We start from the raw sequence: 15929 nt of genomic DNA on the forward strand, positions 1-15929 counted from the left end.
GTTTAAATCCTAAAAATTGTCTCTGAGTCTTTTAATTTCGCTTGTATGAGTCTTTGATTCAATTTCTGTTAAAAAACCATTTTTCAACTGCATCTGAGTCTTTTTTTAGTCGTTTTCAGCCCCAGGGGCATTTTGGTCATTTCACACGAAATTTCGGCAGAGAGGTACTTTAAAGTACCTCATTTAGGCCACTGGTTCATTTTAGTCCGTTTTGTCAATTTTAACTGTTTCTCTTTACGTTATTTACCAGTTACCAGTTTTAGTACATTTTTTATTATTTTTATTTTAAGTCCTAAAAAACTTTCGAAAATTGCCCTTTAGTCCCTCTGTTTCACTTTATTTCTTTTCTGGTTTTTTTTTTATTTGAATTTCAGTCCTTCAAGTCCATTTTTTTTTTCCTTTAGCCTTTTTTAAGTCATTGCAGATTGGTCCTTTTAGTTTCTATTTTTGCAGAAAGGTCCCTAAATCAATTTCAAGCCAGGGACGAATTTGTTCAAGGCCCAGTCCAGGTGTCCACTTCCTATTGGTCCAGTCATTACACTTGGCCTATAAATAGAAGACACATCACCAATTACAGAGGATCCCCACAGAATCATTGCCAACTCATCAATAACAGAATCATCTTTCTCTCTCTCCTCCAACTCTCTCCGCCGTAACAAACTATTACGGCCGCCACAGTCACCACCGTAACTGAATTAAACCACCATAACAAACACAAATTCACACTGATTCATCACGAATTCTTGTCAATTTCACTACACGAAGCTCAAATTCAACAATTACACAGCAAAACTCATCAGTGACAATTCGAATTAACATGAATTCTCAGAGATTCATCAAGAATCTTCATCACTGAATTCATACCTTCGCAATTCAAGCGCAAGCGCGATCACGAAGGATTTTTGAGAAGAGAAGAAGAAGGATCACAAGGATTCGAATCAGAGAAGAGGAGGAAGATAACCGAATCAGTCTCAAGAACTCACCAGAAACCTTCGCGAGGATCCGTTTGTTCGAATCTCCCAATCAAATCCAGGTAACAACACAAAACCTTCTCGTTTCTGCCCTAAATCTTCATCGAAGGTTCTCAAGACAAAATAAACGGTGAAACAACGTGGATTAACAAGTTCGAAACTCGTTTCTTTCGAAAAAGTTTGAAAAGAATTGAAAACGTTGAAACCGAAACCCTAAGATGTAGATCCACAAAGATTCACCGGTTATTTGTCGAATCAGAGTACAAATCCATGATCAGCACGTAAAATAGAGTAGATTAGGGTTTAGTTTCAAAAAGTTTAGGAAAATATTTGAAACCCTAGGAACCGAAGGTATCAGCTTCGATCTGCCATGTTTAAGCCACAATTTCATAAAAACAATCTCAGATTCGTAAAAAGGGGAAGAAGACGAAGAAGTCTGGGTGATTTGTTTCAAGAAATAACGTTAAGTCGTCGGAGAAGATGAAGATTCCGATGAATCTTCATCCCTCTCCGTCGTTCTCCACCGTCTTCCCCAGTTTACGGCCAGACTGAAACTTAGAGAGAGAGAAGAGAGAGTCTGAGATTAGAGAGAGAAAGGGAGGTTTGGAATGAGTTCTGAACCGGTTTCTTGTTTATATACTCCCTCTCAAACCGGTTCGACCCATTCCTTCCCTAACCCGACCCATCTCTATTCCTAGGCCCATGTTTTCCTTTCTGTATGATGATTTACTATGTGAACCCCCTTTTTTCTGCATATTCTTGTTAACTGCTTGCTAGTTACACCTCTTGCATGTCAAAATTTCGTGCAAAATTTCCAAATGAATTTCCATGAGTTCTTGATAACTTTCTTGATGTTTTATAATACTTTTGCATAATAAAATTTGATAAAAAATATATGCGTAGCATTTTTACTATTCTTGTTAAAATTGATGATTTTCTTGCACATTTTAAGTCTAAAAGTCCTTTAAAAATCCTTCAAAAATTCTATAAAAAATTGTGTATGTTTCTTGTTAATTTTGTGATACATCTATGCATTTAGTTCACTGAAAATTTTGCCAAGAGGTGTTAACACATTTTCTTGCATTATTCCTTGTTTTTTGTGTGAAAAACCTCTAAAAATTAGTTCAATTCTATGCCATGTTCTTGATGACCATTTGATATACTTGATATGTGTTTCTATGAATCTCTAGTCACTGTATGAACATAACTTTGATGCCTGTGTGTGGACCTTAGTTAGTTGCTTGGTTTACAAGTCATGTTTGTAAATAAATAGTGTAAATGTGCCTAAATTCATTCAAAATGCAAAGCTTATCATATTGCTTCGATTCTCCTCCTAAAACCTGAGTTTGTGCCTTTGGAAAATATGTTGAATTGTGAGAATTATAAGCCATATGATTCTTGCATTTTGTTTGTTTGAATCTTGGCTATATTTTGCATTGTTTTGGTTTTGTCTTGTGTTGATTTCTATTGCACTTGTTATGGTATCTTACTTGCTTTATCTTTACCATATTATATCTTGTGTTACTAACTCCTTTCATTTCATGTTCCATTATTTCATAAGCATCTTCATTTCATCCCATATTCATCTCTATTTCTTTCTTGCAACTTAATTTGTACAAAGAATTAGAATGTAATAATTAGGAGTTTTTGTAATATTTTACTTTCATGCTTTTAATTTCTTGGCAAAGAGGCCATAGAATGTATCTAGGGTATGATGTAAAGGACAATGGACTCTAATAATGTACACCGACACAAGCACCGACACAAGCACCGACACATGCACACACACCACTTTAGATATAGCTAGAATATGCATGTTTAGATATATGTTTAGGATTGTATGTTTAGATGTATGTTTAGGTTTTATACTTAGAAAAAATCAATTTTCCAAAAAATGTGAACAACATCATTCAAACTCTTTTTCATAATAAACCTTGGGATCAAAATCCCATTGTATTTTCCTTTTCTTTTTTCTTAATAAAAAATTCAATGAAAAATAACCATACTTGACTTCTTTTGCAAATGACTAATCAAACCTCACCTTTTCTTAAATTCTCATGCCCTTGAGGCTTCTCAATCTCTATTCTTCAAAACCCCATTTTCAAACTTAAAATCAACCAACCAAAAACAAAAAAACATTTTTGGAAGAGAACTACGGTGGATTTGATCCCTTAAACGGGTACGTAGGCAAGGAACAAAATTCCTTCAATTCAAATAAAATAAAAATTCAAACACTTTCTTCTCCCTCCAATTCTTCACTTAGCAAATTTTAGGTGTAAATAACATTTTCAAATAGCATTTAAAAATAAAGCGCGCGCGTAGAAATTAAAGACGGTTCCTATAGGTTACTATAGTCGTTATGGGTGCCTAACACCTTCCCGTAGCGAAAACAACTCCCGGACCTCGACTCTCAAGGGTTTTGCTTACTTTTTTCCCTTCCCAAGAAAAAATAAGATATCACCGGTTAGAAAGGTTCAAACGTAATCAATGTTTGACACCCGAAAACCAAGTTAAAACACCCCCCCCCCCCCCCCCCCCCCCTTCGTCTCATTGGTGGTAGGCGATCAACCACAACAAAATCATCACCTCACCTTAACAGATTCTGGCAGACGAGGATAGACCGGTGGCTCAGCCCCAGCAAACGGCGGATCTAAACAGTTCAACCATCCCTTTCGATCCAAGCAAATCATATATATATATATATATATATATATATAGGGGATGTATCAAGTGGGAGGAATTTTTATTGTGAGAGGATGATAGGGTCTTTTATCAACCGTTGGATCAAAATCAATGGCTAAGATTAAAACTCTTATTTTAGTGACTCACATGTACTATTTTTCCCCTTATTTCATTTCTGAAGCCGTGGGTGACTCATCTTCATCCTCTACATCCAAGTTAATTAACCCCCCTCACCCTACTCTCCAAAGGAACAAATGAAATTTTTCACTGTCAATCAACAACGTTTGAAAGGAAAAGATAGAAAATAGCTTTGAAAGAGTACCACAACGCTTCTGTTCATATTCGCCGGAGTTCGGCGGCGACGCTTCTGTTCACCGGTGTTCGTCGTTTGGAGAATCACCAGAGTTTGGAGGTGGCGCTTCTGTTCGCCAGTTTTCGTCGTTTGGGGAAAAAGTGATTTCATTGTTGTGCTTATTTTGGATCTGAGTTTTTGATCCATAAAGAATACTTGGGACATTTGAGAAAAACTACAAAGAGACGAGCAAATACATTCTCCAGAAAACATTCCTTTTAAAATTAATTGTTTTTCAACAAATCCTTTTAAAATTAATGATTATGTATAATAAGTATATTAAGAGATTTGGATTGCATTTGTTCATAATAAGTAGTATATAAATTGATGGTGAAAAAAAAAAATGATGGTGGGTGTTCTTAATTTGCTGTAAAACCGGGACGGAAGAGAGGAATGCAGAACAATTTTTTTTTGTGCTATGGACTTTGATGATGCAGAACGAAATATTAGAGATGGAAAGGAAAGTCCCAGAAAATGAAGGAAGTGAAAAAGTTGGAAAGAGAGTGCATAGCAGTGTGGATGGAAGAGCACGTGAAGATTTTAACACCAAACTAGATCTGATCCGTTTGATTTCATCTAAGGGTTGTGGTTTAACCCTCTCATCTCTCGCACTAAACACTCCTCTCATTTGAAATGTCCTCTCTCTCTCTCTCTCTCTCTCTCTCTCTCTCTCTCTATATATATATATATATATATATATATATATATATATATATATATATATATATTAAACCTTAATCTTCTCATATGATATCTTTTTAGTTAAAAAATCCATCCTACATATTTTTTTTAGGCAAATGGGGTGCAGAGGGAGAGCCAGCTGCAACACCCTAGATATATAAAAATAAAAGGAAACACAAACAAAAAGAGAAGGGGGACATGAACCAAAACCTTCTCACAGACGATTAAAGCCAACAAAAAAATGGGTGACAAACGCCATACCCAGAAAAAACAAGAAAATTAAAGCAAAACAAACAAAGGGAAAAAGAAAAAAACAAAAAAAAAGTAAAAGAGAAAATCCATGAATCAATCTGGTAACCTACCCCTAGAACGAGTGTTGTGAACCCGAAAACCCTTATGCTTTTTCTTCTTCTTTGTGGCTCTAGGCTCCACCTCAATGAAGGGCTCTTCTGAAACGGCAGAACGGTTCCTCAAATAATTGATAACCGCCTCTCTCTCTCTCTCTCTCTCTCTCTCTCTCTCTCTCTCTTCTTCATTAGTGTAAAGTCGAGGCACAACTTTAGCATCACCACCCTTCCAAAAATGTTGCTGCAAAATCTCCAAGTCATGAGCGACAATTGGATTTAAAACCTCATTTCTTGAAGGAAGTGAGCCACACAATGATGAGGAATATTGAGTGTAGTCCAAATAAGTGACAACGTCACTCCAAGGACCAACAATGCGTAAATCAGGAAATTTGTCACTATGTTGATCCTCTCTTTGTTTCTCAGCCAAATCAGTGGTAAGATCATCTACAACCTGAACTGATTGCACAGGAACAGTTCCCACAGAAGTACTAGGAATAAGCTCTTCCGCAAAGATTATAAGATCTCTAATAAACTCATTAGATGTTTCCTCCTACGACCTTATTATATCAATAATAAGGGGATCCTCAAATGCCACATGTTTGCTTTTGCCTTGCACTTGATCTGCAGTTCTTTTAGGAACAAAATCTTGTTTAGGTTTTACAAGGTCAATTTTGGTGCGACCTTTTCAAAAGAATTCTTATTGACAAGATCATTTTTACAATGATCGGAAGAATGACCAATAGAATTGCAATTGAAACAAAAGTATGGAGGTTTTTCATACTCAATCGCGATTTCAAAAGAAAACTTTTCTCTTTCAACCCACAAAGAGTCAGGGAGAAAACCAACCATATTAATATATCAACTAGCATACACGCATAATGACCAAATATGTGGTATCTAGTGTTCTCGTCAATTGTTATAGGCATACCTAAAGCCCCAACAATCTCAAATAAACTAATAGGTTGCCAATACTCCAGAGGAAGATAATGAAAACACATATATGCCTAACTATGAGTTTGTTTTTGACTAGAAGCGATAAAATACAGAGACCAACGAGAAAGCCGTAGCAATCTCGGTTTCAAGTTCGAAGTACCATTCGACCAAACACTACTAAGGTCATCTGCACAGGAGAAACATAATTCAAAAAAACCCAGACCTAGGGGCACCATCTTCCATTGATCAATAGGTTTCCATAATCGCAAGAGTTTCTCATGCAACTCGTTAAAGGAAAAAGGTTGATCACCACGAGCCAACGTCAATCTTCCATGAAGATAATTGTTGTAATTAGAAAGACCAGATTAGTAAACTTGTTTTGAAATTTTGATTGAAAGGGGATCACCTTTCAAACAAAGTTTTGGGAGATCGGACAAAGAAACATCAACTTTGTTAAGGAGCGCTTGTGCAAAGCTGCGATTAGAGACCATGGGAGGAACCACGGAAGGCTTGGGTGAAGGGGAGACCAAGCAAGTCCAAGGACATACGAAAGGTACCAGAGTAGCAGACATTGCAAACCCACTTGTGGTTGCTGATCTACAGAAGAATCTGCAAGAACAACAACAAACAAAGAATTGTCCTGCAATCGAAATTAGATAAACCAGTGGTTGCTGACATGCTGAAGAATCCGCAACAACAACAAACAGAAAATTGTATGCTGCAATCAAAAATAGATAAACCAGAGGCAAATAAACCCAGATTGTGAAAATAGAGAATTGTTATGTGAAAGGAACGGTCTCTAATCACAAAAACAGAACAATCACAAACCAGATTGTGTATATAAAACCCAAACGAATTGAGAAATATGGTGACGACTACCAGAAAACAGTGACCTAGAAGCCAACCAAATTTACAATTCAGATAGAGGAAAAGAGACCCAGATTCGTTGTGAAGCAAAACTCGATCAACAAGCAATAGGAAGAACATAACCTGAGTTTAGAACGAGACACAATGATGGGCGGAGACCGTGAGATGAGCGGTGACCGCCAAACCCTCTAGTGGCGAGCAACCCTCACGCGGGTTACTATTCATTGTTACTGTTCATGGTTTTTGTAAGATCTAGAATTTTCTTATAGTATATATAATCTATTCTATTTAAGTTTTAGAATAGTCTATCTTCATTTTTTTTAAACGAAGGATCGCGACTCTAATATGTTGAAACTCTAGTTTCGAGGACGAAATTATTTTAAGGGGGTAATAATGTAACGTCCCAATATTTTATCTTGGTCCTTCTAAATAATTTTCTGGATTTGTCTTAATTGTTCAACAATTTATTTTATGTGTGAAAAATTTAAGAAAAATCTTGACATATCCTACTTTAGTCAATTAATTAGAATTTCATTCTATCTATTATTCCATTCATTTCATTTTTGGCTGTGTTTGGTAACACAAATAAGCTAGCTTATAGCTTGTTGGACTAGCTTATAAGCTTGTTTTAATAAAATGTCATGTGTTTGGTAAAAAGCTTTTCTCACTAGCTTATAGCGTTTTTTAAGAAGCTAATTCAAGTAGCTTTTTAGCTTATAGCTGATAGCTTTTTATATTTTCTTCCAATTTTAACCTTTTATTTATTTTATTTTATTGTTTTTAATTAAAAAAAACTAACCGCTTTCTAATATAACCACCCACGTTCCTCTTCAAAACAAAAAACAAGATGACCTTGTTCAAGCATTCCGTTTTAGTACTGTACTGCTTTTTTAACTTTTCTTGTTCAAGTTTTCTTTTTGACCTTGCCCTTAATTCATATGATAAATAATTTTATATAAAATTTACCATAAATATTGAAGCAAGTTTAGTTTAATAAAATTTATAAAAAAAGTTTTGTTAAATAAAAAATGTCAAATGCATAAATATATTTATCATTTTAATGATTAAAATAATTTGAATTAAATTTAAATATTTAAAAAGAAATACATTAAGTAATAAGAATTGTAAATATGATATTAAAAAAATTAAACAAACATGTCCTTTTATGTCATTTTATATTTATCAGTCACTTAAACAGCTAATTTTACCAAACACTTTTAATTTTAATAAGCTAGCTTTTCAGCTATAAGCTATCAGCTATCAGCCATCAGCTATAAGCTAGCTTTTCAGCTATCAGCTAGCTTATCAGCTATCAGCTAGCTTATAGCTTATTTTTACCAAACACACATCAATCGATTTGGTGTTACAAAAATAGAATAATTATTTCTTAAATGACTTTTTGTACTCTAATATTATATTGCAGCATTTTTTTTAATTCATTTTAAAGTTAATTATATTAACTATTATTATTATATAAATTAGTTTTCAATTTTGACATGGTCATATAGTACTACACGTTCTTTCTTTGCCTAATTGCCAAATCAAATGCATGTTTCAATTTATCTTCTAATTACTCGGTTTAGTGGCCTGGCTTGTGTGAAATAATGGATAACACACTCATGTTCATCTTATTGTGGGTGTAAAATAATAATAATTATTAGAGATTTTTGTTGCCAACTTTTTCTATGCACTATAGCCAACGTGTCTATATTTGTTTCCTCTCTCTCTCTATGCCACTTTGCCATCAGTTATTTTGTTCCTAAAATCAAGCTACACATTAACCACCTATCTGAAGTCTCTCACAAGTATTCTTCTTTCCACTAGTCTGAATTACACGATTTATTCCCCTCTAATTTCATTGCATCAGTTTTGTCACTTAACTGCACAAGTGGGTTATACGAGCCATCTCCTATAATTCTTTGCATAAATTCTCTTCCGCATAGCCGAACCACACGATGACTATTTTAAAGAGTCTTCCCCACTTCCAGGTTTCAAATCAACTCTTCAACTGGTATATTCATAGTTTAAAATAACTATCCTATTTCAAATTCTAGAAAACGTGTGTTACGGTGTTACCCTCCTAGTTTCCACTATAAACCTCCAAATTAATTAACCATCATCACCTTGTTGAATATTCTAAATCTTCATCAACTATACTATCCGTGTAGGCTCTAAAGGTATAATATTTTCCATAGTTCTTTCTCTATCGACATCGTTTCCTTTTATTCTAATTTTGATTATTCTTCCATTGAAGCTTCAAATATAATCTTCTTGCAACCTTCAGTGTGAGCCTTTAGAGTTTCTTGCTATTGTTGGAAAAAAGGGTTAAGGTAAGGGCTCTAGTCTTGACCATGATCTAAATGAAAATGATAGGTTATGATGTTGAATTTGATATGCTTCTTGATTCGATGGTTGAGTGAAAAGATTTATTATGTTTTTATTAATTTTCTTGTAGTTGATAATTATAAGAATTGATGAGTTGCAATTTTGTTAAAGTATGTGTTTTGATGAATGTGTAAATATTGATGATTGCTTATTTGTGAAATGAAAAATGTTGAGTTAAAATGATTCTCTGTGGTGTATGTGAGTTAGAGGCTGATTGCAAGTTTATTATTTTATGTGGTTTAAGTGTCAAAAAAAAAAAAAGTGCATAGCATGCATATCATTGCATTTGATGGATTCTTAAGTGCCAAATGGGGCGATTCAATGGAATATTAAGTGCCAAGAAGGACGATTATTATATTATTTTATCAAGTGCCAAATAGGGCGATTCAATGGATTTTTAAGTGCCAAATAGGGCGATTATTATTATTTCAATGGATTTTAAGTGCCAAATGAGGCGATTATTATTATATGCCAAATGGGGCGATTCTTTATTATATGCCAAATGGGGCGATTAAAACTGTTATGCCAATTGGGGCGATATCCGGTTCATGTCTATTTGCATTTCATGCATCTGCATCAACATTGAGTCTTGAGTCTTATGTTGTCTTTATAGTATATTTTTGAGTGATGAATATTTTAAACTAAAAAGAAATGATTTTAGCACAATTCCTTGATGATGGTTGTATATTCTTATTTGATGTTATAATTTATTATTGCTTTTATTTCATGGGTGTTGAAGACTAACCCTTACAACCAACATTTTAGGTACCAAAGAAGAGATGACGTGTGCTTGATGTTTTGCTTGAAGCGTGTACCCGGGGAAACAAATTTGGGTTTTTAAATTGTAATCAAATTAGTTTAACTATTTTGTTAGGTTCTAGTTAGGAATTTATTATGCATGACTATTGTAAAAAAATATATATATAGGATATGTTCTAAAAGAAAGAAATAGAGGTAATGTCTTGGATCAAAAATCCAGGAGGTTACAGTTTTATCCTCCTTTTTTCCTGTCTCCGTAAAAAGATCAAGTCTTTAGTGTTGTTCAAGTGTCTTATCCTACATATAAGCCGAGTTAGAAACCAGCAGAATAAGATAACAAGTAATTTACTCGTTTACCCTTGTAAAATAAAATTTAAGTTACGATTTGAAATCTAATAAAATTTAAATTGAAATCACAAAACAAAAATTATAATTTGATATTAAATTAAAAATATTAATAATTAACTTCAAAAAAATATGTATGATTTTATCACAAGGTAATTTTGAAAGGAAATTATGATAGAAAATAAATATGTATATTTATAAAATGACATGAATAGATTACCAAAATAATGACATGAATATCCTTAAACAAAAATATAGCATGCTAAAACTAAATTAAAATAAGACCTTTTGGATTGAGCTTATGAAAAATAGCTTATGCAAATAAATAAGCTTTTATATTAATTCATAAGCTCTCACAAAAGAAAATTTTATCTTCATAAATTGTTTTTTCATAAACTACCTTAACAAACTTAAGAATAATAAATAAGAACTTATTTATTTACATAAGCTGTTTTGCATAAGCTCAATCCAAACGTGCCCTAAGTATCTCATTACAATCAATGAAAATTAAAAAATTACAAAATATAATTTTTTTTTAAATGTGAGTCTAGAAGGGATTCAAACTAAACTGATATATTGAAAATCGAAGAGAACGGGGGCAACACCAAACCCTTCAGTAAAGAAAATATAAAAAGTAAAAACAGACAGACATAACATGTTATGGTTATAGTCGTGCATAACTTGACTAGGAATTACATCATGCCAAATAAAACCTAGAGTAGGTGATCAAATAATTAAATAGAGAGGAATGCTAACAATACTCACTTTTAAAGTGTTTAAAAGAGGCCGTTGCTAGCACTACTCTTAAATAGATGGGTATACAACTAAACATGTGTGTAACACATTACTTCAAAAAAAATGTGTGTGACACATGATTCGTCAAATTTATTATTTTTATACCACAAAACAAATTTTATTCATATAAATATTTTAATTAATATCAATAACATATTTTTTAAAGGAATCAATTAGTTTAAAACTAGAAGTTGCCCCGTTGTTGACCTCGTGAGCTTAGCTCAGTTGGTAGGGACAATGCATAAAATATGCAAGGTTTGGAGTTCGAACCCCGGCCACCACAAAAAAAAAATGACTAAAAGTTGTTTTCATTGTTTCGTGGACTAAATTGAGTCTTATGATTTCTATGGGGCAAGATGGATATTCACCTATTATTAATTTATTAAATTGAAAAAATCTTTGATTATCTTAAAATATATTTTACTTTTTTTATGATTTTCATTGGTTTTAATAAAATACCTATTTTATTTCACAAAAATTACTTATTTTAGTTTATTTTTACGATTACTAGTTTTTGTTCAAGGATATTTATGTTATTTTATTAATACACACATTATTTTTCTATCAATTTTTTTTTCATTTTCTCTCATACCAAACTATGTGATAATCTTTTCTTTTCACTTTGTTTTCTTTCTTCTATCTTTTTCTTACTACTCAAAATTGCTTTTATGTTTCTCTCAAACTAAATTCAGTCTTACAAATTTTCCGTTTCTCAAGAGCAATGCTGTATATCAAGAAAAATTCAAAAATGACATGGCAGAATAATCATCCTTAAATTTTATCAAGAAATTGTCTCGAAATTAATGTTAGCCAATAAAATCTCAGCCTAGCAGGAAATCATGGGGTGGTGGGCAGGGGCGGAGGCAGGTAGAGCCTTGTGGGGGCACCTGTCTCCACAAACTTTTGTAAAAAAAAGTAATACTGGTAGCTGCCTTTATCTTCCAAACTCATGAACATAAGCAAACAAAATGGCACCTAAAATATTCCTCAATGTTAACGTGAATTTCAATTGGTGGTGATAAATATGATACCTCTTACCATTTCAGAGAGAGTATATGTACAACATCTTGACACATATGCACATCATAGAGGAAAAAAAGAGATGGATTGGAGAATTAGATTAATTTTTTTATTTTCTTCACACACATAATTATGCATTTTTATGTCATTTTATATTTACAAAAGCTAAATTACTAAACATTTTAATTTCAATCAACTAACTTTTTAACTATAAACTATCAAATATCTTATAACTTGTGTTGCCAATCTCTAAAAAGTATAAACAAAACTTTATTTTAATACAAAATTTACCTTTTTTTCTTAATAAGTGTCCAAAAACACCAATTAGTATGACATGTTTTTTTTTTTTATTATAACAAACAACAATACAAACATGCTTTGCATCAAAGAAACATACTATCCCACTCCCACGACCAAAAAAAACATACTAAACTCACACCCAATCTCGTCTTTCTTCTCCTTCTCCTCCTTCTATTATCTAATCTTGTCTCTTAAGTCCTCTTCTCCCTTTATTCTACTCTAGGTTCCTCCATTATGATTTTCTAAGAGGTAAATCTAAAATCTCAGAATTTTAAATTTAAATTTTACAATTCAATCCCATTATTTTAAATTTAAATTATACAATTTCAATCTTATATTTTCTTTGTTACAAATTTATATATATGATGCCCCCACTGTCCACAATTCCTGGCTCCGCCACTGGTGGTGGGTGTTATGTATTTTTTTTTTTATGAAAGGTTAATAAATAAGACTGAAATCTAAGGATGATTATTCTGTCATGTCATTCTTGAATCTTTCTTGATAAAATCATTCTTGATATCTAGTATTTACCTAAAATATGTCTTCACTCAATCTCTTTAGTACTTTTGTGCAATTTTGGTATGCTTTGTTGGAGTTGCGTTCTTTTTTATTATTTTTTGGTACAATATTGCAGTTCTTTTTTAATTGTGATTAATTCCCCGTAATATATATATATATATATATATATATATATATATATATATATATATTTAAATAACTTACAGTAGCATATAAACTCTTTGACTAATGACTGAAGGTACAGAGTATAATATTGTGGGCCCATTTGTTTTGGGATTTTTTTTCTTCTATTTTTTTAATTAAGAAATCACTTTTTTTTATTGTGTTTGTTTTAGATTTTAAAAAAATCCACTTTGCTAAAAAAATCATTTTTAGCTTCAAAATGAAAATTTATTTCAAGTAGCTTTTCTAAAATCTATTTTTTTTCCTAAATACAAGGAACTCAAATGTAAGAGTTTTAAATCTTAAAAAAATGATTTTTATGATAGTAAACAAATAGAAACAGCTTTAGATTTTTTTAAAAAAATCTCTAAACTCTTTTGATTCAAAATCTATTTTTTTAAGCTAAAACAAATGCACACTGTATATCATATTTAAAAAAGATGCGGTGAATTATGTTAGACTTCTTACAAAAAAGAAAAGGCATTAATAGTTTTTTATATTAACCATCAAGTGAAGATTGGTATTCTTGGATAATAATAAGTCCTCTCAAAACCACAACTCTAGAATTTGAACCTCCAATATTGCATTATTAGGTGAAGTTCAGAGGGATCACAATTCAAAGTCCACTTCCACCGCAAACAAAAAAGTGATGGGTAATTTGTGTGCTGGTAATATTTAATCCTATTTTGTTGCATTATTTAAAATAGTTACCAATATAAAAATATTAAGAACTGATAAAGATTCATGTTTTAACAAATACTAAAATTTAATACAAATTTATTTAATACATTGAATTGATTTAATTAAGGGTATAAAAGATGCATATTCTAGGGAGTAAATGAACTTTGAACCAATTGTTAAAATTTCAAATCATAAATTATATACATATTTTTAAATACTACTTTGACTGTTCAATTTCAAATCATAAATTATATACATATTTTTAAATACTACTTTGACTGTTCATTTGACTATCAAAAATAAGATTTTTGACCAGTTATGAACTTGTGCATCGAAAAAATTCAGTTGAAAAGGAATAATCTATCTTGTGTATCCAACCCGGGTCTTGGACACAATATTTTACCATTGAAAGTGCATATTATTTAGAGGCATTCTTGCATGGACACAAATATAAATGCATAGTATTTGGTCACACACACATCAAAAACCTTTTTCTCAAAAGACTAAATCATTTTATTATCAAGTTCTTTTTTATTATTAGAAAAAATATTTTTATGTGTGTGTGCCTAAACACTATACATTTATATTTGTGACCATGATAGACTTTCTCTATTGTTAATTGCATTCAAAATCGATATTCATTAAAATACAATACTTATTTATAGGTAAAATTACTCTCATTGTCCCTCAACTTAATTTTGGATAATAATTTTGTCATTTATTTATTTCTTACTTTATTTTGGATTCTAGATGAGTGGGGTCCACATCTTTTGCATTTGATACCATTCTTATAAAGAGTAATGCTAACAACACTATCTTTTGAACACTCTCTAATACTCACTCTTTCCCATACTAAATTCCACCTTTAAATCATTGTGGGTCTACACTTTGAAAATTGAAACCTCACAAAATGGTGGGACATACATTAATTTCATTCAATAAATGAGTGAGTGTTAGAGAGAGTGTTGAAAAGTGATTGTCGCTGACATTCCTCTCCCTATAAATACCTAACAATGTTGCTCTCTCCCTCAATCATTATCAATGGCAGAGAAAGAACTCCCACCCTTTTCTCAATCCTCAAACATTGAGAATGAATTCTCACAAAATAACTATGTGAGATTTTCAACACCCTTGGGTAGTTCCTCTGCCACAGAGGGTGAAATAATAGAGCACACAACCTCTCTTCTAAACACCACCACAAACATTGGTACTGAAAACTTGGTTATGCCAACATCACCACCAGGAGCCCCCTCCGGTATGTTAATCGATCTCCCTCAAAATACGAGGGAGGATCTGATCACAACCTCCTCTAAGAGATCAAGGGGTAGACCAAAGGCCTCCAAAAATAAACCCAAACCCCCCATGGTGATCACTGTAGAGCCTGAAAGTTTTATGAAACAAATTTTTATCGCAATCTCAGCTGGATGTGATGTTGTGGAGTCCATCATCAAGATGGCTTTGCGCCATCAAGCTGACATCACAGTAATGAGAGGTTCCGGTCTTGTCTCTGATATTACCATTCGTAACTCGACATCTCATTTCCCTGCCCTCACTATTGAAGGACCCGTCCAAATGATGTCTCTCTCTGGCACTTACATCAATCCCAATTCTGATAGTGTTCCTTCTGAATTCATCACCAACCCTGCCTATTCTTCTTTTAGCATTTACCTATCTGGTAATGAGGGTCGGGTGTATGGTGGGATTGTTATAGGAAAGATAATGGCTTCAAGTGTTGTTATGATTACCGCCACTCTTCAGAAGAAGCCCAAATTTTATAGGGTGGCCTAGTCCTTGTACTAATAATTTATTAGATATCAAAGGGATTCTCAGGAGTTTTCTAGTAGGGGTTTTCAAAAACTTGTCATTAATGTTTGAATAAGGCGTTGATATTTCTTGCTGTTATACTCTTTCAAAAAAAAATAAAAGATGTTTTAGTACAAGTTTGTGTGTTTTATCGTATTTCTGAACTCTATTCATTTAATTTTTTTGTCTCATCTATTAATTTTCTTTGATGTGTTTTTGACATTGAAAAATAATTGTTTGTAAATATTTTCATAAAATATTTTCATCGTGCTGATTTTTTTCAATGAAGCAAGAAGGTTAAAGACTCCGACTAGATTTGATTTTTTT

At 32.4% G+C, this 15929-nt stretch overlaps 1 protein-coding gene and 1 long non-coding RNA gene across 2 annotated transcripts; both read left to right on the forward strand.

The window, feature by feature from the left end:
* Nucleotides 1–8916: 8916 nt before the first annotated feature.
* LOC146924705 (uncharacterized) lies at nucleotides 8917–9384 on the forward strand. Its single transcript, XR_015010991.1, has 2 exons — nucleotides 8917–9010; nucleotides 9088–9384. It is a non-coding gene; the product is annotated as an uncharacterized LOC146924705 (long non-coding RNA).
* A 5456-nt stretch (nucleotides 9385–14840) lies between these two features.
* LOC146924706 (AT-hook motif nuclear-localized protein 28-like) lies at nucleotides 14841–15724 on the forward strand. The gene has a single exon (XM_085710958.1). It carries the CDS (start codon nucleotides 14841–14843, stop codon nucleotides 15585–15587), a length of 747 nt encoding a protein of 248 aa, XP_085567084.1. The 3' UTR covers nucleotides 15588–15724.
* Nucleotides 15725–15929: the final 205 nt, after the last annotated feature.

This window comes from Medicago sativa, chromosome 5 (genome assembly GCF_051527215.1).
Source record: "Medicago sativa cultivar Bolivia chromosome 5, Bolivia_mono, whole genome shotgun sequence".
Classification (NCBI taxonomy): domain Eukaryota; kingdom Viridiplantae; phylum Streptophyta; class Magnoliopsida; order Fabales; family Fabaceae; genus Medicago; species Medicago sativa.

What these genes read in the sequence shown, in the direction of transcription:
- LOC146924706 (XM_085710958.1), top strand. Translation starts at nt 14,841, where the DNA reads ATGGCAGAGAAAGAACTCCCACCCTTTTCTCAATCCTCAAACATTGAG.